This window comes from Tenrec ecaudatus, chromosome 4 (genome assembly GCF_050624435.1).
Source record: "Tenrec ecaudatus isolate mTenEca1 chromosome 4, mTenEca1.hap1, whole genome shotgun sequence".
NCBI classification, from domain to species: domain Eukaryota; kingdom Metazoa; phylum Chordata; class Mammalia; order Afrosoricida; family Tenrecidae; genus Tenrec; species Tenrec ecaudatus.
Window position 1 is genome coordinate 172,178,497 of NC_134533.1, and position 25,939 is coordinate 172,204,435.

Here is a 25,939-nt window from a genome sequence, read left to right on the forward strand (position 1 = left end):
ACCAAGAAGTAGCGCCCCAGCCCTGAGACCACATACCACACCCTGTGTTAGCCACACCTATTTATTGACAAAAATCAAGGCGTGGTGACCCTGGAGCCTCGGCCTCCCCAAGGACCCGAGTTTGACTTGTTGGGCTGGGCCCAGGTCACGAGGTGCCTCTCACAGGACCTGGGCTCAGAAGAAGCCATGCTGCTTTTTCTCCTGCTGCTGACGCCACAAGGCCAGCCGGTAGAAGTCTTCCTTGGACTTCCCGAAGATGGCTTGGAAGTCAGAGTCCGAGAGGTAGAACTGGGGGTGGGGTGTCATGGTGCCTGTTAAGGCGTTCAAGGCTCTCCCACACCGGCCCATCCACCACTCCATCTAGAGCAGACTCTCCCCAGGCGGCCTGTCCATTGCCTGAAGCCCCTCCCCCAGCGTGCCCCACCTGGGCCCCGGGGACTCAGCTTTAGGGGCCTTAGTGCTGGGGGCATGCGTGGCAGAAGCTCTGGGCCCCCACCTCCTTGCGGGCTGGGTCCACGCCCTCTGGCAGGTCCTCAGCGGCCCGGTTCAGGAGCTGTTCCCGGGGCAGGACCCCACTGACCAGCGAGCTGCTGCTGCCGTTGCTGGTGCCGATGGCGGCCGCCTTAGGGCCCAGCTCCAGCTCACGCTCTGAGCAGTCCTGGGAGCCCTGGAGGGCCGGTAAGGCCAAGGGCCCTGGAGGGCCATTCCCCGACGATCTGGACAGCTGGAAGTGATTAATTTCCTGTCCGGAGAAGGGCTTCAGGCTGGGCTCTCTTGCCCCCAATTCCAAGTACTCCTCCTCACTGACCTGACCCGCGGTGGGTGGTGCGGCCAGCATGCAGGGCCGCTGACCAGCGAGGGAAAGGCAAGGACTCACCGCCGTTAGAGTGGAGAGATTGGACGCTGCTCCCAGGCCACCCTCCACCTCCTCACAGGGCTGTTCGCTCTGGGGACAAGAGTCAGGGCTGGGGCAGAAGCAGCGCATTAAAGGGACAAGGTCAGATCTCCCCCCACATACACACAGTGGAAATCCCAGGCAGACTTCCCCCTACCCAACACCACCCCCAACACATTGGAGTTCCTCAGGCAGGGTGGGCCCTCCTCCCCCAGCCTGTCATGGGCAGACCCCTCTGCCCAGCATAGGGTGGGGCTGGGGCTTCAGGCCTCACGGTCCACTTGTAGGGGTCCCAGGTGAGGAACCAGCCAGTGAAGGTAAGGGGCTCCAGGCCCTGCTTGGCCAAAATGATGGTTGTGGCCAGGCTTCTCCCCGCTGGGTGGGTCTTCAGGTACTCCCGGCCCCAGCCCAGCACTGCCTCCTTCTGGTCACTCACAGCTTCCCCCAGCCACAGGAAGATCTGGGTCACAGAGAGGACTGGATGTGGGGCTGGTGGAGGGGCTGCCAGGAGCTGATTGCCTCCGCCCCAGGGGGCCCCTATCCACAGGTGGCCTCAGAACCTGTCCCCTGCCACCAGACAGCGGGCCAACGCCCCTATAGATTCACAACAGGTCCCAGGCATGCAGGTTTTCATTCCGTGCAGGGCTACGGATTGAGCACTTCCTGTGTGCCAGGCCCTGCTGTAGACACTGGGATTCGGTCAGGAAGGGGAAGGGGAAGTCAGAAAACCCTGTTTCCATGGTGCTGTGGTGTTATTGGGGGAGTATGATACATAGTTGGGATCAGAAAAAAGAAAAACAGTGTATCCCATGGAGAAACCTTGACAAGGAAAGGATACCGCATGTGCGGCTGGTGGAGAATTGGGGTTCTAAGGGAGACTCGGGAGCCTTACTGTGACCACGCCTTTTGAGTAAGGTGAGCAGGTAGGCCATGGCCATGTCTGGGGAAGGGGTCTGACCAGAAGAAACACCAGTGCAAAGGCCCCGAGGTGGGGGACTCTGTGGAGGAGGCAGTGTTCCCTGCTTGCTTAGGGAACAGGAAGATGCCACCGTGGGCTGGAGCAGAGAGCCAGGGGGAGAGGGGGGGCATGGCCACACTAGGCCTGGTACTCAGTGCTACAGACTCAGAGCGATCCTATAGGACAGAGTAAAACTGTCCCTGTGAGTTTCCAAAACAAAATGTTTCTTTAATTTTTAAATTTAATAAATCATGTTATTGGCTCTTGCAGCTCATATAACAACCCATACATCCATTGCACCAAGTACACTTGTACCTATGTTGCCATCCTCCTTTGAAAAATGTTTTCTTTCTACTTGAGCCCTTGGTATCAGCTCCTCTTTTCCCCCTCTCTCTTCCCCTCCAACCCTCATTAACCCTGGACAAATTATTTTTATTTCCATATCTTACACCGTCCACTGTCTCCCTTCACCCATGTTTCGGTTCTTCATCACCCTGGGGCCTCCCAACCCGAGACTACATTTTCATTACTTCCAAGGAGAGGCTTTCAACCGCTGGCCTTGTGTTTAGCAGACCAGGGTGTAGCCCCCTAGACCACCAGGGCTCTTCAGAGGGCTTGTTGGCTGCAGTGATCATGTTGGCGTCCACACTCGGACACATGCACTCACGGCTGCACCGAGACACAATCATGCAGCTAGCAAGTTGCAGCCGCTCAGTCCATCTGTCTGTCTGTCACACATAGTCCTACAGAAAGACAACCTTGCTCAGCCTCACAGGCGCCCACACACAGCCAGTCACACTAGTGGCCACTGAGTCAGTGCTGACCCTCGTGGGTCTCCCAGACAGTAACTGTGGACGGGAGTAGAAAGCCCAGTCTTTCTCCTGTGGAGCTGCTGGTGGTTTCGAACTGCCGACCACACGGATCATAGCCCAACACCTAGCCGCCACAGACAGTCACACTGAAACAATTACGCAGTCACATAAGTACACACGGTCCTGCAGAGTGCCTCACCACACTGTGCGCCCAGGCCAGGCCTTGACCAGAGGCATACCCTCACTCACGGAACACTGACGCTAGGTCCCTGGGAGTCACACACACCATTGGAAGGCACCGCAGTTAGACAGTGACAAAAATGGTCAGTAAACACCTGAGTCCCAAGCACACGGTCATGGTGTGCTGCTGCCTCCACTGGTGTCAGCACACAGTGACACGTGTCACCCGTGGCCTCCCACCCACCACCCGGCAACCCAGCCGCTCAAATGCAGACACTCCAGCCAGGCAGAGGTGGCAGTCTTACCTCCTCCCAGGTGTCCAACAGCATGACGTCATACTTGTCCAGGTCCTCCTGGCTGAAGAACACCACTTCCGTGAGGACCAGGCAGCCCTCTGGGCTGGAGCACTCAAACAGGCGTGGCTGGAAGCTGGGGGCCTCCTCAGGGAGCCTGTCCAGTGGGGTTGGGGGTGCGGCAGGGTCGTGAGGGTGTGGGCAGCGCTCGGACAAGGCCAGCCCAGGGTTAGGAGCCTTGAGAGCCAGGGGTCCTCTGCCCAGCCCCCAGCCCTCACCCCATAGTTGATTCCAGACACCCTGTGCCACTCTGACTCCCGCTTCTCTCTGTTAAAGAGAAAGGGGACTGGGCTGTCTGGGTCCAGGCAGCTGAGACTTGAGGGGAGCCAATAGGGAAGGTAGGAACGCCCTGAGCTATACACTCACTCACTCTGCACTGGGAGGCACCCTGGCCCACCCCTACGGGGAGCTTCACGAACAGGGGAAGCAGAGGGAGGAGGCAGTAGTGTCAAGCTATGCAATGTCGGGGAGAAGGGGCACTGAGCATACATCAGGCCCACAGGCATGAAAAGAGCAGCCCAGGGCTCGGCTCCCTGCACACAGTCACACCCGCACCCACCACACACACATCATACAGCCACATAGCAGACCCCACTGTGTATGTTCAGATCCCCCCAGCTGTGTGACTGTGGGCCAGACCACCTTGAGGATCCCTGAGAGACACATGAGAAGGAGCCCTGGCTAACCACAGGTGAAAACCACCAGCTGATCCGTGGAAGAAAGATGATGCTGCCTGCTTCCGGAAAGATTTGCAACCTCAGGAACCCACGGGGGTTGGGGTAAGGGCAGTTCTACTCTACCCTATGGGGTTGCTAGGAGCCAGAATCCACAGCTCTGAGGTTTTTTGAGCCAGCATGGGAAAGGTGCAGGAGCAAGATTTGGCCAGCAGAGGGAACCAGTGCCGCCACTTTACCAGCATCTTCCTGCTCCAAGTTACTGAGGGCCCAGGAGTAACTGTGGGCAGCACTCCTGGGAGCAACTGTGGGCAGGCAGGGAGACCCACATTCTAATCTTGTTTCTCCAGCTCTCTGTGGGACCCTTAAATAGCCATCCGCCTTCCCTGGGCCTCAGTTCCCTCCTCTATCTAAGGACAATGCTCTTTCCTCCCCACCATTACCTCTTACTGCTGGTGTAGGGAGCCGGGCCCCCCAAGGCCTCCCAGAAGGGTGGGGGCTCCCGACCCTCCAGCACTACGTCTTTGTTTTCCCTGGAGAGGAGAGAGGCCACCATATGGGCCATCTCACGCTGGTCACCGGTGCAGCCCTGGCAGGTAAAGAACTAGGTGAGGCCCTGCGGAGCGGTGGGGGCTTCGCCCAAAGTCCCAATACCCCACCCCTTGGAGAGGGTCACGAATAAGCAATGATCTTCCTGATTTCTCCTCCAGGTCTCAGTCTCTCCATCTGAGCCGTCCTAGAGCCAGAGTCAGGATGTAGGGCCCCAGGCTGGGAATGCAGAGAAAATTCTAGCACACAAGATTAGGCTTCCTCCTTCCCCTAAGAGGCATGGGAAGCAACATGTCCCTTGCTCAATGCGGAAAGGAGAGAAGGCCGGCTGGCCTGACCTGGCTCTGGCCTGTGGACTCTCAGGCCCCCTCTCACTGTGTAACATCCCAGGTTCCATAGGGGACACTGTGTGGCTCCTGCCCCCCGCCCCCAGGCCTGTCTGAGGCCCTCCTCACAGTCCCTATTGTGGAGTGGCCGTCCCCTGGCCGTCACCACTGCCCGGGCATGAGGAAAGTGGGGAGTTCAGAAGGTACCTTCCCAAACCAGAGGTAGCAGCCGCTCAGAGTGACCAGCAGGAAGACGTCACTGGAGCGGAGGGAGGAGGCTCGGGCTGGCACCTCCATGGTCTTGGTGTTGTGGCTGTCGGAGCCTCGCACGTGGAAGAGCCGGGGGGCAGATGCTGACCGCTCCTTCCCGCCGTGCCTGGAGATGCCCTGCAAACAGGGCTGGGCCTCAGGCTGAGGCAAGAGGGCCTGCTCCCCCCCTACCCTCCACCCCGTGTGGGACAAACTGCCCTGGGACTCCAAGGACCTCCTGCTATGACCTCCTGGACATCCTGCGTGGGGAGTATGGGGATTCTGCCTGACTTGTGCCCTTTCTGAAGGGACCTTTAGCCCGTCTCTGACACGTCAGGGCGAGCAGATTTCCGGGCCTCAAAGGGGACCTTGGGGACCAGTTTTGTCTGTGTGTGACCCCGGACCAGTCCAGAGGTCATTTTCCATGTAGTGTTCCTGCTTTGGGGCCAGCTCTGGGGACCAGGGTTAGAAATTCAGGCAGGGCCCACCTTTGGAGCTCCCTGGCTTCCAACCAGCACCAGGAACCCTGGGGAGAGGTGAGCTGGGTCCCCAGGCCTGAAGAGAGCCACAGGCCCAAGGAGAAGCTGACAGGCAGAGGTGCGGTCATACCTGGAAGACTACCAGCTGGCCCTGGAACATGGCGAGGAAGTGGGGGGGATCGCTGCCCATGGTCACGTGCGCCTGCACCAGAGCGCCGGCGTATAGGAGGTCCAGCTCCTCGGCGTTGCGGCTCAGGGCCTGCATCATGTCGGGGGTGGCCTGGTGGCCCTGCAACAGGCCACTCTCAGCCTTGTGGCTCTCAGGCTTTACGTGCCCACCATCCACCCCACGCCCACTCCTGCCCCCGGCCCGCTGCACCTGCCACAGATACAGGATATACTGGGTGCGGCCCAGCTTCTGGTATGTGTAGAGAACAAGGTAGCAGTTGTCTGCGCACAACTGCCCGTGATGCTTGGGGTCCAGGAGCTGCCGGCCTCCGTCCTGGATGCACCACACCTGGGGGTCAGAAGACACAACGGCGCGGGTGGTTTCTTCACGAGGACCTGCCTGCCTACCCGTTCTAGCCATATGGGCCCAGGGTTTTCCCCAGCTCTGGGCCTGCCCTGGGCTTTCTGCTGGACTCACACCGGGGACTGAGGAGGACACTCTTCCCCTAGAGCCCAGGGGTCCCAGCACACCTGCTCTGGCCTGCTCAGCCAGGGCTCTGAGTTCAGTGTGGTGCCGGGCAAAAAGCGGTGGTAAGGGCTCAGGAGGCGGTGGGGACAGCCTGCTCCTTGTTACACGCCCCCTTGCCAACTGCAGCCCAAGTACGGGTGGGCCAGCCCACAGAGCTGCTCTGAGCTCAGGACGGGGCAGCAGAAGCTAGGCCGAAAAGTAAGGTTCTCGGGAAATTTTTAAACATTTTCTTTCCTTCCAGTGGTGCTTAAAACAAGAAAGCCGGTTCAAAGACAACTTGTCAAACACACTTCCGCATGCCTGTCAGTGTGCCTTGTCCCTGGGGTGGGGGGGGGCAGCGTGGGATCTGGAGCCAGTAGACCAGGTCCAAACCCATCTTGGGAGTGAGCTCTTTCTGGTTGCCCAGAGTTGGAGTCAACTTGATGGCAGTGAGTTTTCTGGCTTGGTTTGGTTTGGTAAAGCTGGGACAACACCCTTCTCGCTGAGCCTCCACACAGCAAGAACTAGAAGAGTGGGCATCTGGACTCACACAGGGTTTGAGAGCTTTGTCTGGGGCACTCTCCGCCCACCAGAGCATCCACGACCTCCTTCTGGCAGAAGCAGCAGGTCCGGCCACATGCCACCCAGGCCCCCGGGTTTGGTCCTCTCGGCCTCCCCATGTCTGCGCTCCCTCCCCGCCCACTCGTGACCTTCCCACCAGCCTCTCCTGCTCCAGCCGCCTCTTTCCTTGCTCCCTGGCCTCCCATCTCTCGGCTCTTGCCCTCACCTTGTTTTCCCTTGTCTCTCTGTCTGCCCCTCGCCTTTTCTCTGTCCTCCCTCTCCTCCCCCCAGCCCCCGGCCTCCCCCTGTGTCCCCAGACCTCCCCACTCGCTAGCTTGGGGCAGATGCAACAGACAACCTTGGAGAAAGAAGCAGCCTCTCGGGTGGGTCCCTCAGTCCCGCTCCTGGGATCCCACAGCAGGGTGCTCCCTGTCCTCATACCACTGGGGACCCATCCTCCTGACAGCCTTGGGACCAGAGAAGGCCCAGCTTCAACCCCCACCTCTCAGGGAGAAAAACTGTGGAGGCCCAAAGGAACCCAGAGGCCTATTCAGTGGGTCAGCCCACTAGTGAAGACTGCACCCTTTTCCGGGATGACCCCTGGAAAAGTGGCCACCCTACCCTGTTCCTTCCCGAACACTGGTGGGCAGAGACCGCCGGACAAGCAAGTGGGGGACAGCACGGGCTGCGTGTCTGTGATGGTGGCCCTGTGGGTGGCTGGGTTGTGGGTGATGTGTTTCGTGTAGTCTCACACTTGCAGTTGTGTTCTTGACTGTGAGTGTTGTGTGTCTGTGACCAGGCACCCTTACAAGGTGTGGGTATGTCAGTGTTTGCATATGGGTGATTGTACCACATGCCCAATAGCAGGGTACAATAACGTGTCTGCGTGGGACTGCGTGTGCCTTCCGCTGTGGCCGTGGCTGTGGGCAGTTAGCGCATGATGGTGTCCAAGGGGGCCGAGCCCAGCGGCTGTGCACAGGCACACCTGTCTTTGGTGGTGTGCGGTGCACACCTGGCTGTACCTGGCTCGTTTTACTGAGCAGCGTGAAGCAGCCTTCCTCACCTCCCTGGGTCGGGCCAGCGGCCCTCTCACCTCCACCTTCCCAGACCCATCGTCCACCATCCTGAGCTGGGCCGCTAGCTCGGGTCGGCTGGGCAGCTGCCTCACATCCAACTGTGCTGGCACCGATGTACCTGGGACCAGGCAAATGAAGGGCATCCTTGGCTACTCGAACTCACAAGCTCCGCCCCCTCAGGTCCCAGCTCGCCCTGCTCCAGAGAGTAGCCCAGGTTCAGGGCCCCTCAGCTGGTTCCCCCCCACCTCCAGGCCCCGCCCCTTACCCGGCCCCCTCGGTTTCATTTTCTTGTTTGGCTCCTTAACCCACGTGCGGAAGAGCTGTTTGAACGCAGCCGACTCGGCACCGTCCTCTAGCACCTCCACGTTGGTGTAGGCTGGGTAGCCCTTGGCCTGGATGAAGCTCTGGGGCGGGGGCTCTGTCAGGCCTGGGGGCACCTTTCTGCTCCCGGCCCCCAGCCCTCCCTCCTGCTCGGCTCCAGCCTCCCACCCATTCCTCCCTCCCATCCCCACCCCACTGCAAGATCAGGGCTGTTTCCACTCAAGTGCCAGGACAGGGCTCCGGCCCGGCTCACCACTGCCCGGCTGAAAGCAGCCTTTTTCTCCCGCGGGCTGTATCTCCGGCCTTGCCACATGTACACCTTGAAGCCACCCTGGTCCAGGAGGTAGCAGTTCTGCGCGCCAGAGTGTGGCTCTTCAGCGGTGGTCTCGGCCAGACCGGGGCTGGGGGCGGGGCAGGGGGAGGAGGGAAGAGGGGCGGGCCCAGCCTGCCTCACCTCCTCCTGCAGTAGGTCCTGGGTCAGTGGGCAGGTGGCCAGCTCCTGAATCACGAAGTCCTCCCCCTTCTGGTAGGCACTGGGATATAAGCAGTCAGGTGAGGGGAGCCCCTTTGTAGCCCTGCCCCCTCCCCACCAGGCCCCAGAGGCAGAGGGACTAGAGCCCAGGGGTCCTGAGTTTCCTGATTTTCCCACAGTCTTGCTGCTGAGTCTCAGGCAGCTCGCTGGCCCTCAGCCTTCTGTCTGTACAATGGGCCACCTGTCTGTACAAGAGTCTAGGCAGGGTTCAATGTGGTCTATCCTGAAGGCCACGAGCATGTTTTCTGGAGAGTTTTCTATAGCCACTGTGAGTGAAGTCCTGATGGGCACTGTCCACCCTCCCACCGAGGGGAGGTCTGCTCACTGGTAGAGGCGGACGTTGGCCTTCTGCAGCTGGTTAATACGCTCGCTGGGCATGGCGCCTCGCAGGTTCCCCCGTCGGCCACCCAGCACCTCCTCCATGATTCGCACGAGCTTGGGGGCTTCACCCTCGTCATCCACCACGCAAATCTGTGCGCGACCACCACGCTCCTTGTTCCGGAGGCTGCAGGTCAGGGCCAGCCCCTGGGGGAGAGGACCTGCCAGTCAGGGCTTCCCTGGGGGACCTCTCAATCCAGCCTAGTGCCCAAGGCTGGCACTAGGGAGAAGCTGTGCCATTTCATCTGGCCTCCAGAGTCATCACCATGGTAAGTTCTGGGTTCTGCTGGCACCTCATGGGTGCCTCCCATGGTGTCCGGATGAGCCACACCCATCCTTCAGCAGGCTGGAAGATGGACACTCAAGGGACCACCCTGACCCCCAAGCCCGGCACCTTCTAATTCCTGGAGGACACTGACCCGAGCCTTTGCAGAGCTACTGGACTGTGGTCCGTTCCATTGGATCATCACCTTGCCCAGGTCCAGCAGGAAGATGTCGCCCTTATTAAAGCTGTTCCAGGAGAGTGCCACCTGCCAAAGCCAGGAGGGACAGGAGAGAAGACCCGTATCATTCCATCAGACCCAGGCCAGTGGGTAGCGCAGCTGGTCACTGCCGGGACATATTACCCTGTGTGCATGGAGCTGGGCATGCATGTGACCCGGTTGCACCACCTGTCAGGGCATACAGCCATGCAGCTGTGCCATCAGGGTTGAGCCCGAGGGACACAGTGGGTGCCACTGTGCATTGCAAGACAAGTGACTGTAGGGAACACTGCCTTTCCCAGAGAGACCACTGCTGGCTTCGTGTGTGCTGCGGCGGTGCACGTGCGTACAAATGGATGCCTGTCCCGGGATCACATTTGTATGTAGATGGGGGCATATGAAATGTGACTCGGTGTGCAGCCCCCTCCCAGCGGGATGAACAACAGAAACGTGGGTGAGGGGAAACAGCAGATGGTATAAGATACGAACATAATAATCATTTATAATTTATTAAGAGGTCACGAGGGTGGGAAGGTGGGGGAGGGAGGGAAAAAAGAGCTGATCCCAAGGGGTCAAGTAGAAAGAAAATGTTTTGAAAAGGATGATGGCAACCTATGGACACATATGCTTGATACGATGGATGTATGGATTGTGATAAGAGCTGTAAGAGCCCTCAATAAAATGATTTATATAAAAAAATGTGACTCAGCGTGTGCATTCATGGGCAACAATGCCCATGCGCCTGTGTGGCGGAAGGGGTGAGTATCACTTATGAGACTCCTCTGAGAGTAAGAGGCGCTGCACTAAATTCTGATGACAGGTCAACGAGGGGCTGCTCAGCGTCCCGGCCTGACCAGGACCACGGGGCTGCCAGATCCTTCCTTAGGTCACAGAGTGTGGGCGCAATGGCCATTGGCATCTGGACCCCTTCCTCTCGTCGATGACGCAAAGCCACATGCCTGCCACGTGGCAGCACAGTGCTCTGCTCCAACAAACTCAGAACTGGGTGATAATTTCCAGACAAAGGGGAGCGCTGGTGGCCGTCGTGGTTACGCGCGGGGCTGCTAACCACAAGGCCGGCAGTTCAAAATCACCAGCAGGTCTGTGCGAGAAAGACAGGGTTTTCCACTCCTGTGAGGAGTTGGGGTCTCGGAAACCCACAGGGGCAGTTCTACCCTGTCCTGTGGGGTCTCCGTGAGTTGGCGTGAGCTGATGGCAGCGAGCTAGCTTTGGGGTCTTTGGGAAGTAGGGAGCACCTTTTCTCATTGGCACAACGGTGCCATATGGATGAGAGTGACGCCGGGGGCAACCACGGATGGCGAGGACAATGTGTGTAAGAGAATGTGGGTCTGGCACCCCCACCCCAAGCCATGCTGTTCTCCATTGTGCTGCTGGAGAGGGCCATCTAGGCCGCCATCTTGTTATTCATCCGCCCAAGAGGAGGATGAAGAAACCAAGAGGGGCTCAGGCGAGCTGGGCAGAGGCGGGCCTAGAAGACTGGCTCACTTTCCCTCTCCTCATTCACGGTAGACCCTTGGGAAGGCAAACTGTTGGCTACCCTGTGGCACACCCCCACCCCAATCTCTCCACTTCCCACAGCATCCCTGGGGCTGCTCACCTCTGTGCCGGACACGTGTTTCCCCCCTCTGATGTGCAGCAGTCTCCGTATGCTGTAAATGTTAGTCTCCGTGTGCCTGAGGCCAGAGGCAAGGCCTCCCTTCCTGTAGCTGAGGAGGGAGACGGGGTCCATGTAGGACAAGAGCAGATGTAGGCCCATGAGTGTACACACATGGGGGCACACATGAGCCTGCCGAATGGATGTGTGCACAGATGTGAACATCTGCATGTACATGCCCATGTGTTTACACGCTGGGACATGAATGTGCATCTGCATGTCCATTGGTGCATTCATGAGGGCGTGCATTATGCACCTGTTTATCCAGGTAAGTGTAGACATGAGTGTGTGTGGGTGGGCATAGCAATTCCTGGATGTCTGTAGGTATTTCTACACATACACATACACATGCACGCTTGTGTTAGGTGTGACTATAAGTAGGTATTTGGGTTCACTATGAAACGTAAATGGTAGTTTATTGGTAATTTCCCATGGTTCGGCTTAAATACTTACAGTTATTATGATTTTTAAAAGTTTGGCTCAAAGGGCAGTGACAGTCCTATTTTTACAGGGCACAGGGAGGTAAATGCAAAGTCCAGCCAATATCAGGGTGCCCTTGGAGACATATACCCCAAAGAAGTAAAGCCTCCATGTGCACAAAAGCATGTACACATGTTTATAGCCGCTTTACTCATAAAAAGTGGAAACAAGTGAAATGTCCAGCAACAGGGAACTGGGTAAATAAGAGGTGGTATATCCACGCAAGGGAATATTACTCAGTAAGAAAAAAGAATGAAGTACTGAGGCAGCAGTATTGCTTGGATGAACCTTGAAAACCATATGGTAAGGGAAAACACCAGTCATGACAAGCCCCATACGGCATGATTCCATTTACAGGAAACGTCTACAACAGGTCAGTCTATACAGCGAAAGTAGATTGGGGCTTGCATAGGGGTGGGGAGTGGGGCAGGCGGGGTGATGGAGGGAAACAGAGAGAGTTAACTAGTATGGGTTTCTTTTTGAGCAAATGAAGGTGCTCCAGCTCTGACTGGGGTGAAGGGTGCCCCAAATCTGACTATACTAGCAGTGGTTGAGCCGGCGCTCTTGAATGGACGCGTTGTAGGGCATGTGAATCACGTCTCAATAAGGGTGTCATGAAACAAAAGCACACACATGCAAGCAAGCAAGCAAGCACACACACACACCCCACTCACATTAAGGGAGAAAGGGGTGTGGGGATAGTGACCCCCCAGCTGTCTCAGCTCCAGTCCCCACCCTCACCCCACCACCCCTGCCCTGCCCACCCCGACCCGACCGAGCAGTGCTCACAGGACTCCGGGGCGGAAGTAGCCGAGGAAGCAGTCAGACTCATGGCCCTGGGCCTCGCGGTGCAGCACAGCCCTGCCTCCCAGAGCCTGTAGGACCCGCTGCACAAAGGTCTCCGCTGCTTCCTGTGCCTCCTTGCTTGCTGCCTCACCAACCCAGTAGTGCAGGTCGCTGGATGGCTCCTGGGGGGCCTTTGGGTTCTGGGGGCCAAAGGGTGGGAGTGGGGTGGGAAGCATTCTCCGCTGACTCCACAGGTCATGAAGTGGGAGGGAAGTCACCCAGACAGGGACCCTCTTAAGAAACGCAGTTCAGGTCTCTCAGCCGTTCCCAGGGAGGAACTTACATCCGGGCTGTCATATTCCCCAGTCCTTGTCACCCCTGAGACCTAGTTCCAAACTCACCGCCATCCAGTCGAGTCTGACCCTCAGCAGCCCCGTGGGACAGGGTAAAACTGCCCCTGTGGGTTTCCAAGACTGTGACTCTATAAAGGAGTAGGAAGCCTCCTCTTGCTCCCGAGGAATGGCTGGTGGATTTGAACTGCTGACCTTGTGGTTAGCAATCAACCAGCAGAGCTGCCCACAGGGATCCTCCGCCTCAGACATGTTCCCCAAGTAACTCACGTGGAGGACAATATAGCAGTGTCCTTGGAAGAAGTTTCCGTAAGCCTTCTCAGGCACCGGCGCCATCTTCAGGTTCTGAGGGTGGAGACGCCCCACCCACAACTCAGGAGACTCACCCCCTTCTAAGACGCCTACTGTGGAGGGGGGGCACGCCTCTACTCGGTGTCCCCCACCCCTGTAGGCAGGCCCCTCACCTCAATGATCCACACGTGGAGGGCCCGATGGCACTCGATGGCTGAGAAGTCCGCGCCAATGTCCATCCTAGGTCAGCGGGGAGGCAGCCAGCCAGGAACAAGAAGCAGAGTTCTCAGGCTGGAGGCCACCTGTGCTCTGGGCCCCAGGCAAGTCCCCTCCCCACCCCCGATCTCCAAAGCACTTTCCTCAGAGAACACAACTGTCTTGCTTTTTTTTTTTTAATATAAATCATTTTATTGGAGGCTCTTATAACCATCCATACACCCATTGTATCAATCACATTTGTACACAGGTTGCCACCATTCTTTTCAAAGCACTTTCTTTCTGCTTGAGCCCTTGGCATCAGCTCCTCTTTTTTCCCTCCCTCCCTCACCTCCCACCCTCATGACCTCTTGATAAACTATAAATTATTATTATTTTCATATATTACACTGTCAACTGTCTCCCTTCACCCACATTTCTATTTTTGCCCCCCTGGGTTGGGGGCGGTTATACGTCCATCATTGTGATTGGTTCCCCTTTCCTTCCCCCACCTTGCCCCTACTCTCATGATATCGCTCCTCTTATTATTGGTCCTGAGGGGGTTATCTGTCCTGAATTCTGTGTGTTGAGAGCTCTTAATCTATGCCAGTGTACATGCTCGGGTCTAGCCAGATTTGTGAGGTAGATCTGGGGGCATGATAGTGGGGGGTGGTGGCACTAAAGACCTAGAGGGAATGTTGTGTGTTTCATCGGTGCTATACTGCACCCTGGCTGGCTCCTCCCTTCCTTTGTCCCTTCTGGGAGGGAAAACACAACTTTCATTCAGAGGGAACCTTGGTGGCTTAGCGGGTTACTTGTTGGGCTGCTAACCGAAAAGTCATCAGTTCGCAGCCACCAGCTGCTCCCAGGGAGGAAGACGAGGTTTTCTACTCCAGTAAAGACTTACAGTCTCAGAAACCCACAGGGGGCAGTTCTACCCCATCCTGCAGGGTCACTCTCAATGACAGTGAGTTTGTTGTTGTTTGAGAACAAATACACACATCACACACTAGGACAGTCACTGCAGGTAGCCTGCAGAGGTCTGGCAGATAGGGACTTGGTTTTTGTCTGGCTGGGCCAAGCTCTGTGGGTAAGGGCAGGTGTTAGGCACAGGGACAAGGAGTTCAAGGTGGGCACTGCTGGCAGACAAAACCATTGCCCTCTGGAGAGGGACTGGTTGCGTGGAGACAGTCTCTAGAGACCGAGAGCCTGTCTACAGATAAGGGGAAAGCTCTGCTTGTATCAAGGGACACTGTGGGGGTACAAAAAGGCTTTCCCCCAGTTTTTATCCCCCAAATAGATGCCAAACCTAAGAGGCTGCTTGCCAGCACATGGTGGGAGGTCAGATGTTTGGAGATGTCTTCCTAAAGGCATCAGCCATCCAAAGCAATCAGACTATTGTCTGGTCCACGGTAGGTGGGGCTCACACCCGACTGATCAGAGTAGTGCTTGTTTCCCTGGAGAGCTCAGAAGAAGTCAAGCCAGCAGCTCAAGGACGGTCAAGGTTAGGCTGCTGTCATGAATCCAGGAACCTCCCATTTTGTCACATGTGTACCCCTAATCCTTCCTCTTCTTAGTGCTTGTACACCCCTAGATCGTCCCCTTCCCATTGCTATATTGCCTATGGCAGTACCCCTTTCTGTGACATAAGTCATTACCTGTAATTAGGGGGCTTACACACCCCCAAGTATAAATAAACCTTGGTTATAAATAAATCTCTCTCCTCCAGGCTCCCCTCCTTCCCGCTCTCTCCCTCTCCTCCTCCCACACCTCCACGTGGACCATAAGGAGGGGGTGAGGTGAGCGTAGTACTATGAAATGTGCCTGACTCCTTCATTTTATCTTCTCCCCTATCTGTCCTATTCTCTAGGACTTTACTGTAATCTTGATATATTATAGCTGTACAGTTGCCCCTTCAGACACGTGATATATTGTTAGGGTCTGGTTACCCTGACAGGACACAGTCCGTAGGCAGGGATTGGGCCCACTATCATTAAAGGGAATCCAACTGGAATCTACTCATGTGGCAACACTGTGCATCCAAAAGCAGAAGAGTTTGTGTGTCTTGAGTAGACCACAACATCTTTCTCCCTGGAGAAAACATCTTTCTCTGTGGAGCCGCTTGTGGATTTGAACTGCTGACCTTCTGGTTATCAGCCAAGTGCTTAACCACTGAGCTACTCAGGTACCTGGAAAGCAGGGCCAGGCTCTTTAAATATGGGTAGGTTCTAGAAACAAAGCTAGGCTCTGTGCTCAAGGGCAGAAACACACATGGACCCAGCCCCTCCAGACAGAGTAAGCACAGGCTCTGCCAGCAGACACTGAGCTGTGGGCTCGGTCAACAGGAACGGGAAACGGGGTGTGGGAATGGAGACAGCCTATGTGGAATGGCAGGCTCTGTGGAGAGGCAGAGAGGCTCTGAAAACAAGGGAAGACTGCAGCCAGGCTCGGCGGAGACAGGCACAAGCTTTACTAACGAGAACCAAGTGAGCCAAAAGGTGCACCCCAAAGATGGGCCTGGGTGCCCAGGAGGGGCTCCTGACAGATGCGTGCCGTGGCTGGGAGCAGCTCCAGGCTCCAGGAGAGCTCGTTCACAGACTCAGACTCTGCTGAGGGCAAACAAGCCAAGGTCCTGACAGAGGCTCTCTGAGCAGTCGCAGGTTCTGCAGCCGTGGCGGAGCCTTGGTCCTGCAGGCGTGGAACCAAGGACACACTCTTGGGATCCTCAGGCAAAGGACTGTCGGCACAAGAGATGTGGCCAGGTGTGTACATGATCAGGGCTCTAGAAACAAGAGCAGCATCTTTGGGGCGAGAAAGACTTCTTGGACAGAGGCAGGCTCTTGCAACCGGCAAAGGCTCTCGTGCATGTGGCCAGGCCCTGCACACAGGACAGCCTCTGCAGAGAGACCCAGACCTTGCATCTAGAGGGATGGGACCAGGCTGGCCCAACCCTTGGCCAAAGTTCTGCCAAGAGATTTAGACGTGGAAAAGAGAGGGAGAGAGAGAGAGGGAGGGAGAGAGAGAGAGAGAGAGAGAGAGAGAGAGAGAGAGAGAGAGAGAGAGAGAGAGAGAGAGAGAGAGAGAGAACCTTCGCAGATGGTGAGGTTAGCTAAGTCTCCAAGCCCCTGTAGGCGGCCAGACTCTGTTGACAGTGGAGAAGCTGTCTTCTCCAGAGAGGGGCAGGAGCTGCTGAAATAGGTCGGCCGGGAGAACAGCTGTGTGCTCAAGCACAGATGCCCCAGACACAGGCAAGATCATAAGACAGGACAGTAGGTGGTTCCAGAAACTGACAACAAAGAGAGGCGGAATCGAAAACACGAGTTACGCGGACAGGGAGAGACACTGTGAACAGGGACTCAAAACCAACCAAACTTACTGCCATTGAGTTGATGCTGACTCATAGCGAGTCTACAGCACAGGGTAGAACTGCCCCTTCAGGGTTTTTTCTTTTCTTTTTTTGAACATTTTCATTAGCATTTCATCCGCATGTCACACAATTCAATAATTCCACCGTATCTGGAAGAGCACTGTGCCAATTCCAGAACATTTTCTTTTCCTTGCACTCGCTGGTATTCGTGTAATCATTTTTTTCTAATTGTGGCAAAAATATACGCAACGAAGCATTTACCAATCCCACGACTTTTGCACCTTTAAACCAGTGCCATTGATTCCACTCATGTTGTACACCCCTTACTGATAGGCTTTTCCATTTTATTCCACCACGAAGATCAACTCAGTGCCGGCTTAAGCAACAACTCTTTCTCCTTCACCCACGGTAACCATTGGTCAAGATTGATGTCTTTTTCTTTCCCCTTCAGGTTTCTGAGAATGTACCTCTTCAGGGGAGTAGAAAGCCGCTTCCTTCTCCCTCAGAGAAGCTAGTGGTTTTGAACAGCTGACCTTGCGGTGAGCCACCTAATGCATAACCGCTGTGCTGCTGAGCCACACAAGCAGGGACTCAGCTCTCCAGGAGCTGTGCTCTGAGGTTCTGAGTGTCTAGGGTGGGGAGGGATGTCTGGAGTGAGCAGGAGCTGGGACTGAAGGGGAACTTTCGCTCTGATCACATCTGGGCAGCTCACTCTGACTCCACGGGCTTCCCTGCATGCACGGGCTGGAGCTTGCCTTCATCCCTGAATGTGCGTTCTACATCGAATTGAAATCCTGCCAGTGGCAACTTTGTCTTCCTCTCGTGGATTTACTCAATCAACCCACTTCTCTCTGCACTCCCCACCCCTGCAGACCCTGGTATGACAGCACCCTTCTCCCTCTCCCAGAGCGCCTGTGACTCTGCTGAAGCCTGTGTGATGACCAGGGGCCTGGGGTCAAGCGAGAAACAGTCACAGGTTCAGACTGGCTGAACCTTCCTGCAGGCCACGGAGGGAAACGCCCAGGCTTCTCAGAGAGCACCAAGGTGGCCTTGAAGTGTGGGGGAGGAGGTGTGCGTGTGGGGTGCTGCCCAGACCTGAGTCATGCGGGCCAGGGGGGAGATTGCAGGGAGGGCAGGCAGCCTGTATTCTCGCTGGCATACAGCCCCTGTTGGCACCGCCTGGCAACCGTGGTTATGGCTGGTCTTCCTGGCTGCAGCAGAAGACACCTGAAGGCCAACGTTGGGCCTTTTGCTTATTTTGGATCCCAGAATTTGGCACCTAGTAGGTGCTCAGTACATACAGTCAGGCCCTGGGTTACAGACAAGATCTGGGTCTTCAGGTGGAACTTGTGAGTTGCGTTGTGTGGTTCTTATTCAGCCTTACTTTAGTGCAAAGAAGGACCCCTGGTGGGTCTGAATTGAGCTGCCAACCGCAAGGTCAGCAGTTCGAAACCATCAGTGGCACCACAGAAGAAAGATGAGGCTTTCTACCCCTGTAAAGAGTGACAGTCTCAGAAGACCACAGGGGCAGTTCTACTGTCCTGCAGGGTTGCTATGAGTCAGGGTCCACTCCACGGGAGGGAGTCTGGGGGCTTGTTCAACTGTTGGAATGTGAGGGGGGCACGTGCATACCTTGGAGGGCAAGGCAGAGCTGTTTGTAACCGGGACTGTCTGCATTGACTTCTTTTAAGTAGCATTTTACTGTGGTCTGGGTGAAGGTTGAACAAGTCTCTACACAAATCGCTCAGTGACACTGGTTCCGTTTTGCAGTCAGTCGGCGTTTCAGTAAGTGTTGACTGAAGAGTGACGTGTGGAGGGGGACCCCTGCTGCCCCTGGACCTGCTGCTGCGGTTGGCGGCCGGTTGGTGTGACCATGACATGGGTGACAGTTACATATCACGAAGTGACAGATACCATGACCCCAGAGGACAAGCAGACAACATGCATTGATCCTGTGTGGTGGGCAGACAGTGATGCCGGCGGGGCAGTGGCACCCAGGGACAGACACCATGAACTATGACAACTTGGAGACCACGCAAAGGTGGCCGCACGCAACTGAAAACCTACAATGGCGCTGCGGGGCAGACCTGGTGACGTGTGAGGCGGGGGGCAGCAGAGAGGCGGGGGGCAGGCAGAGATGGCGACAGCGCTTGCAGCCAGGACCCCAGGCACTCAGAGTGGCCATAGGCAGCAGTGCCCAGAGCCACGTGGCCAGCCACGACCAGCTGTCGACCACACAGCAGCATAAAACGGTGACCGCGCACCGATTCTCAGGACAGTGGTAACCAGGGCTTCTTGTGGGGCGGGGAAGGCAAGGACAGCGGGCTGGGACTCGGCTGGCTTCACTGGGAGGGGCAGTGCCCACCCCTGCTATCATGACCCTCTGCCCTCCCCAGGGAAACCCAGCTCACCAGGTACTAGGAGTCTGAGGCCCCAGCCCGTGTACCTGTGTGCACATTCCCACTGTGTCGGGGTGCCGGGGAAGGTGCTTAAGGGTGGCAGTTTTCTCTTCCCCAGGTGACCTCATCCTCCTCTCCTTTACAGATGGCCTCTCTAACCTCTCCAGCCCCTCCGTACCCCAGATGTCCCCTCTGCCCCTGGGGAACTCACCCCTACCTCCATGCCCCTCCTGGTGCCCTCCGCCTACTCCTCAAAGCCCCCTTTTATCCCTGACACCCTGGTATCCTCTCCTCCTAAAGACACTCCCCCCCCCCGGACACCTTGTTCCCTCTCATTTCTCGCCCCCCCCCTTCACCTAACTCCTGGTGCCCCAGACCTCCGACAAACACCCTCCTTCCCTGGAGGCCTCCTCCCCTGCCTCTCCCTCAGGTCCCTGCACAGGCGCAGGTCCCGAGGTTACTTTGCTCAGCTTCCAGGAACGAGTGGGGTGAGGGCGGATGGCTGGGGTTGGATGGGTAAGGTGTGTGGGGCGCCATCACCAGCTTGAGTGCCAGGAACAGGGTCTTGGGTCCCAGGCACACGGACTGTAGGGTTGGGGGAGCCCACCCCAGCTACTTCCTTCCGGTCCGTCAGTGCTTAGGCCACCGCCTCCTCTCCGAGTTAGTCCTACTGGGGCCACTTGCTGCCTCTCCAGGGCTGCTCCCACAGTCCTATGACCCCTGTGCCCTATGCCCCTGACTTGGAACCCCCTTTCCACTCAGTTCCCCTCCTGCCCAGTAGCGCCCCGCCACCCCTACCCATGCCAGGCCTACCTGCTAGAAAGTGCTCCCTCGCGCACCTGTGTCCAGCCCAGGCAGTGCGGAGGCTGGCATGGGGCCAGGCTCTGCCCTTGCCCCACCCCCCCTCTGCCCCCCAGCCCAGTGTAACTCAATCCTGGCTCCTGAGTCCCTCCCACCCTGGGCGGGCTGGGCATTCATGCTCAATTAGTCAGTCGGTCAACAAATATTGATCTAGAGAGACAGCCCCCTCCCGAGGGGCTCACTGAGTTGGTGAGGCCTCCCCTCCGGGGAGGTGGAGGGCAGAGCGGGGCCAGGCCTGGCTGGGACCCACAACGCTCCCTTCACTGGGCACCCAGGCCCCTACCCCCCACCCCAGTTCAAACAGGGCTTCAGTCAGAGGACCAGGACAGCCCAGCCAAGTTCATGAGTTTAGGACGAAGTCGGACCATGGCTGGCGTGGAGTGGGCTTCTTTGAGGCAAGTCGAAGTGGGGGACCAGGGAAGGCAGCCAGGCTTCCTCTGTCTAGGCTTGTCTGCTGCCCAAGTCCCCTCCCACCTCACTCTTGGTGGGCTCGCTGCCTAGCACGACCCTGACAACCATCTTGGGAGAGGCCAGTGTGGCCCTGGCAGGGAAGACACCCTCTCAGACATTTGGGCTGCCCCCCCCCCCATTTACCCTGGTATGGAAGAGGGAGGAGAGTAAGATGGGGGCTGGCAATGGAGCCTTTCAGAGGCTCCAGGAGTACAGAGGAAACCGCTTAAGCCCCAGGCCTCCTTCCCAGCCAGTGTGGGAGGCTAGCCAAGGGCATGCTGCCAAAGCCGGCCCACTGGCCTCGAAGACCCTCACCCACAGCACTCCCGATCACACGGGAGCGGGGAAGGGCAGGCACTCTGGGCCAGTCGATGTCCAGGGCCCGCCAGCCAGCATATGACTGTTCGCAGACGGAGTAGCTGGATCTCTGGGCACCAGAGGATACTTTTGCCACGTGTGCTAGTGCCTCATCTGCATAGTAAAAGTGCGTGCCCTGCAAGGTGCCTGTGGACCTTTCTCCATGCCTCCTTTGGGCCCAATCTGTGTACTCTCCTGTTTTCCTCATATCACACCCTCCCCCTTGACCAGCTCCATTTGTCCCCACCACTCCTAGAAAGGATCTTTCGGAGCTCGGCCGAGGCCCCTCTCATCAAAGCTGGTGGTGGGTCCTCCCCGCCCTCCTAGCAGCTGGCACAATGCCTGATGCCTCCGCTGGGATCCCATTCTTCCCTAGGCTTCCAGGATGCTCCACACCCGAGTTTTCTGCCCACCTCCCCGGCTGAGCTCAGGCCTCAATTCCTCTCTCCTGTTTCCCTTTTAAGTCCCAGTCCCAAGGCTGTGCTCACCAGTGCGGTGGCCCGCCCCAGTCTCCTTGTGCAGTGGCTGCTCCCATCACCCACCATCAACCTTCCGAAGTTCCGCTCTCCGAGCCTCAGGAAATGGCAGAGTCATCAGCTGGTTGCGGGAATCCGCTTGGGTTCTGTGTGTCCCTCCTACCCCACAGTCAAGCTCTCGGGCCAATTGGGGTCCTGAGCCTGGTCAGGCTTCTCCAGACTCTGTCCTGGTTCAGGAGCCAACCCCCAACCCCCACCCCTGTGAGCAGCAGGAGAGGGGGGGGCGCGTGTTGGCCTCCCAGACCCCCTTTGTCCACCCCCACAGGGGATCTTCTAACCATAAATCGGATCCCTCCACTCCATCTCAGCTCCCAAGTAAAAACACCTGTCCTGCTACTGGGCCTCCCACCAATTCCATCAGTCTGCCCCTCACTCCCAGAGCTCCAGCTGCAATATTCACTTCGCCCCTGGGAGCTCGTTCTGGTCTCCAGACCTTTGTGCTTGCTGTTTCCTCCGCTTGGGAGTCTTGCCCCTACATCCTCCCCTAACCAGTAGACACCAACCGGAGGCCCCGGACTCTGCTGAAATTTCACCAGCTGGTTTTTCAGAAGTGGATTGCCAGGCCTTTCTTCTGAGGTGCCTGTCAATCTTTAGGTTGGCAGAACCTGTAACAACTTGTACCCCCGACCCAGCTTCTCCTTTTCCCTTATCCCGAATGGCGCCTTCCCAGAAGGGGCCTTCCTTGGCTCCTTTGGCTACAGCAGCCCCTTCCCTACGACATCTCCCCTTCTTCTGAGCACGTTCAGAACCTTTGTCCTTACATGACTGGGCTTTGCTTTGGCGTCCTTGGCAGGAAGGAGCCCCCGTGGCAGGGTCCTGCTCACTGCGGCCACTCGGTGCCTAGGACGGTGCCTGGTACACGGTGGTTGCATAATCAGTGTCTGTGGACAGGCTCCTGTGGCCCATGCCAGCGCTGACTCTGGAGTCTGGGTCCGGAACCCAGCGCCTGCAGTGGGTTAGAGCAGCAACCTGCGCCCCACCAGAGTCCCAGCCCAGCTCCATATTCACACTGGCCTTGCAACTCTGGGGGCATGGCTTAGACTCTCTCTGCGCTTCAGAGAAGCTAGTGGGTGTCCCCGGAGCCTAAGTGTGTTGATGGGGGAGGCAGGACAAGGACTGAGGGACCCTCCCCTCAAAGGACCTTGATCGATAGAAGGACCCATCCCAGGGTCCCGTGTGACCTGTGGTCCCAGACCACAGCCCAGGTGGTACTTTAGGCTGTGGGTGGAGGAAAGCCACAGCTCTGTGTCTGGGCTGGAAGCCAGCTCCTGGCTATCTCGTCCACCACACAGGGAGGAAACTGAGGCCAGGGGCAGCCTCATAGTCAGCCAGGGTGGGATGAGGCAGAGTGTGAAGTGCCCAGGGTCTCCCATGGCCCCTCTCCCAGGGTAGGAGGGAATTTTCCTCTCTCCACCTCCACCTGCTCCCATTGCAGGGCTCCACCACACCCAGCCTGCCTGGGCTGGCACCACCCAGGCCAATCCTTCCTTGCCACTCTGACCTCTTCCTGCTCCCTCCCCCAATGTCCATCGCCCTGCTCCCCCCATACTTTGTTCCCAGCCTGGCCAGCTCAGCGTCAATATTGACAAAGGTGAAACATGTGCGCCCCCAGTGGGTGGGACAGAGGAGAGCAGGCCTAAAGGTGAGGCATGTGCGCCCCCAGTGGGTGGGACAGAGGAGAGCAGGCCTGTCCTTGGGCTCAGGTGTTGGTATCCAAACTGTGACAGGTGTAGGGACTTTTCTCTGGTGGAGTTTTGTCCCATCAGAGGTAGAGAATGGGGCATGCCTGGGGAGGGGCGGGGCTGGGTCCCACTGCTGACACCCCTTAGGCCCAACACCCTTGGGGAGAACAATATTGGCTTCTCACAGGCTGACCCCAGCCCTGCCCTGGGCTGCAGAGCACAGGAAGCCCAGTGACAAGGTCATGGCTGTGGGTAGCCGGGTCACCCCTCCTGTGGGGTTCCCATGGGCTACCACCCTAAAGAGCTGCTTTGAGGGCAGGCATCTGAGGCTGGACCATGGCTGAAGAGCTGGAGCAACCTCAGATGAGGTGTCGCCGACTCTCGCACCTGCTGCTGGGTGTCCGTGGCCCTGGCCTGCAGCACCCACCCCCCGCTTGGGTCAGCCTGGCTCAATGTCACTCATTTCTAGGGGTTCAAGGCTCCTTTTTCTCTTCTGGGTAGTGAGACCCAGAGCCTACTGTGGAATGTGGGTATCCACCCGGGTCCCCACTCCAGTGGTCAGAGGGTGAGAAGCAGTCAGGCAGGGTCTTCTGAGGCTTCTTCTTCACCCAGCCTTGGGAAAGGCTCTCAAGGGGGCGGGGGGAGTATGTTTCTGTATTTTCAGTAAAGAACAGGATCTTTCAGGTAAAGCAATGTGTCCATTGCCTAGAACCCTTCCCACAGCTGTTACTCCCCCTGTCAGGCCTGTTTGTGTGTGTGTGGGGGGGTCATCTTTCCTCCAGAGCTCATGGGAGTTGGGGCCCTGGAGGTCCCTTGTAGTGTGGTATGGGGCACTGGGACGGATGCTCCAAGTCTCCCCCTTAGCAATTGAAGTGGTTTGGGTGGCACCAGGCACCTTTATCTTTATTTTTTTAAAACATTTTATTAGGGGCTCATACAACTCTTATCACAATCCATACATTTTCAAACATCAATTGTATAAAGCACATCCCTGCATTCTTTGTCCAAATAATTTTCAAAGCATTTGCTCTCCACTTAAGCCCTTTGCATCAGGTCCTCTTTTTTTCCCCCTCCCTCCCTGCTCCCCTCTCCCTCATGAGCCCTTGATAATTTATAGATCGTTATTTTGTCATATCTTGCCCTATCCGGAGTCTCCCTTGCCCCCCCTTCTCTGCCATCCATCTCCCAGGGAGGAGGTCACATGTGGATCCTTGTAATCAGTTCCCCCTTTCCAACCCACTCACCCTCCACTCTCCCAGCATCGCCCCTCACACCCCTGGTCCTGAAGGTATCGTCTACCCTGGATTCCCTGTGCCTCCAGCCCCCATATGCACCAGTGTACAACCTCTGCCCTATCCAGTCCTGCAAGGTAGAATTCAGATCATGGTAGTTGGGGGGAGGAAGCATCCAGGATCTGGGGGAAAGCTGTGTTCTTCATCGGTACTACATCGCACCCTGACTGACCCATCTCCTCTCCTAAGCCCCTCTATGAGGGGATCTCCAGTGGCCGACAAATGGGCCTTAGGTCTCCACTCTGCACTTCCCCCTTCATTCACTATGGTATATATATATACCATATATATAATTTATATAATTATACCATATATATATAATTTTGAATGATGCCTTATACCTGGCAGGGACCTTTATCTTAAGGGCCCCTAGGAGATCTTAGTGTGAGGCTAGAATGGAGAAGCACTGAGCTAGCTGACAGCCCTGCTCCTCTGGGGCCCGACTCTGAGGGACTGAGGGTCCATCCGGGCTGTCTCCCTGGAGGCTGGGCTGGTGGTCACGTCCAGTGTGGAGCAGCCTGAGAATTCCCAGTTGGCCCTGGCATGGGTGTGTGTGTGTATGGGGGGTGGGGGGGCGTTGTCAGCCTGTCTGGCAAGCACCCCAGGCTGCTCAGGCAGGAAGGAGACAGCCGGCCATAGGGCCCAGTGTACTGCTCACCGGGCCAACATGCATCATCATTTCAGACCGCTCTCCCCTTCTGGGCTTCTTGCTCATTCCTGGAATACCCACAGACAACAGGAACATCAGGAGGTGAAATCTTCATATCTCGAGTCCCGCATAAAACTCATACCTTTCAGTAGGCTGTGTCCCTTGCCCACCTGTTCAAGGGCCTCCATGGACCACCTATAGTTCTCTTTGCTTATATGCAAAGGTGCGAAGGACTTTGTGGGGGGCGAAGCCTGAGAGGATGACGGGGAGACAGTCACGGCCCAGGAACCCAACCAGAGGAGGAAACCAGTGGTCACTTGGGTGGCCAGCTGTTCTGTCAGCTGAGGGGGGCCATAAATCCTGGGGGATGGGCAAAGACTGGCAGTGGAGCACAGGGTTCCAAACTAGCTTAGTACACTGCTGCCTTTTCAGAGAACAAATCACACAGAGGCCCCTGGCAGTGAAAACCTTGTGTCCTTCAGCCCATAATCCAGAATAACCTGCGGGTATCTGTTTTGCAGCCTCCCTGGATAGTTCCAGCACCATCTCTCCCTCCCTGCCACCCCCACCCCCGGGCAATACTGCCCACTGTGGGGAAAGAGTGGGTTGGAGGGCTTGGGGTTTTGTCTCTAGGTAAATATGAAGCCTCCCAGGCTGACACACAGTGTGTCCTGTACTGTGTGGATGAAGCTACAGGCCTGACAGAACACCCCGACCCTCAGATAACACAGGGGACGGACTGCAAGGCTTCATCTTGGCCTGATTCTGTCACTCGCGAAATGGGCAGGGGGCCCCACAGGTGAGATTGTCGGTGTTGTCTGTGGAATTAGGCACAACTATGAAGAATCTCAGGAGGATCCTTGGTGGCGTGGTGGGTAATGAATCGGGCTGCCAAACACAAGGTCCACAGTTCAAAAATGCCAGCTGCTCTGGGGGAGAAAGCTTTCTACTCCCGTAAAGAGTCACGATCTCAGAAATCCACAGGGGCGGTTCTCCCCTGTGAGGCTGGCTACTTCTGCCTCTGGAGAGGGGGCCGAGCAGTGCCGGGCCCTCAGAGATGGCCAACGA

At 57.0% G+C, this 25,939-nt stretch overlaps 1 protein-coding gene across 1 annotated transcript; it reads right to left on the reverse strand.

Moving 5' to 3' along the window:
* Window positions 1-84: 84 nt before the first annotated feature.
* Window positions 85-13,322, reverse strand: VILL (villin like). Its single transcript, XM_075547886.1, has 19 exons — window positions 13,257-13,322; window positions 13,061-13,137; window positions 12,446-12,649; window positions 11,120-11,228; window positions 9,439-9,549; window positions 8,967-9,166; window positions 8,564-8,642; window positions 8,363-8,461; window positions 8,054-8,192; window positions 7,806-7,906; window positions 5,855-5,992; window positions 5,606-5,764; window positions 4,955-5,134; window positions 4,316-4,461; window positions 3,151-3,295; window positions 1,158-1,355; window positions 878-937; window positions 497-742; window positions 85-288 (listed from the first exon to the last, which is right to left on the reverse strand). Exons 1-19 carry the CDS (start codon window positions 13,320-13,322, stop codon window positions 175-177), a joined length of 2,571 nt encoding a protein of 856 aa, XP_075404001.1. The 3' UTR covers window positions 85-174.
* Window positions 13,323-25,939: the final 12,617 nt, after the last annotated feature.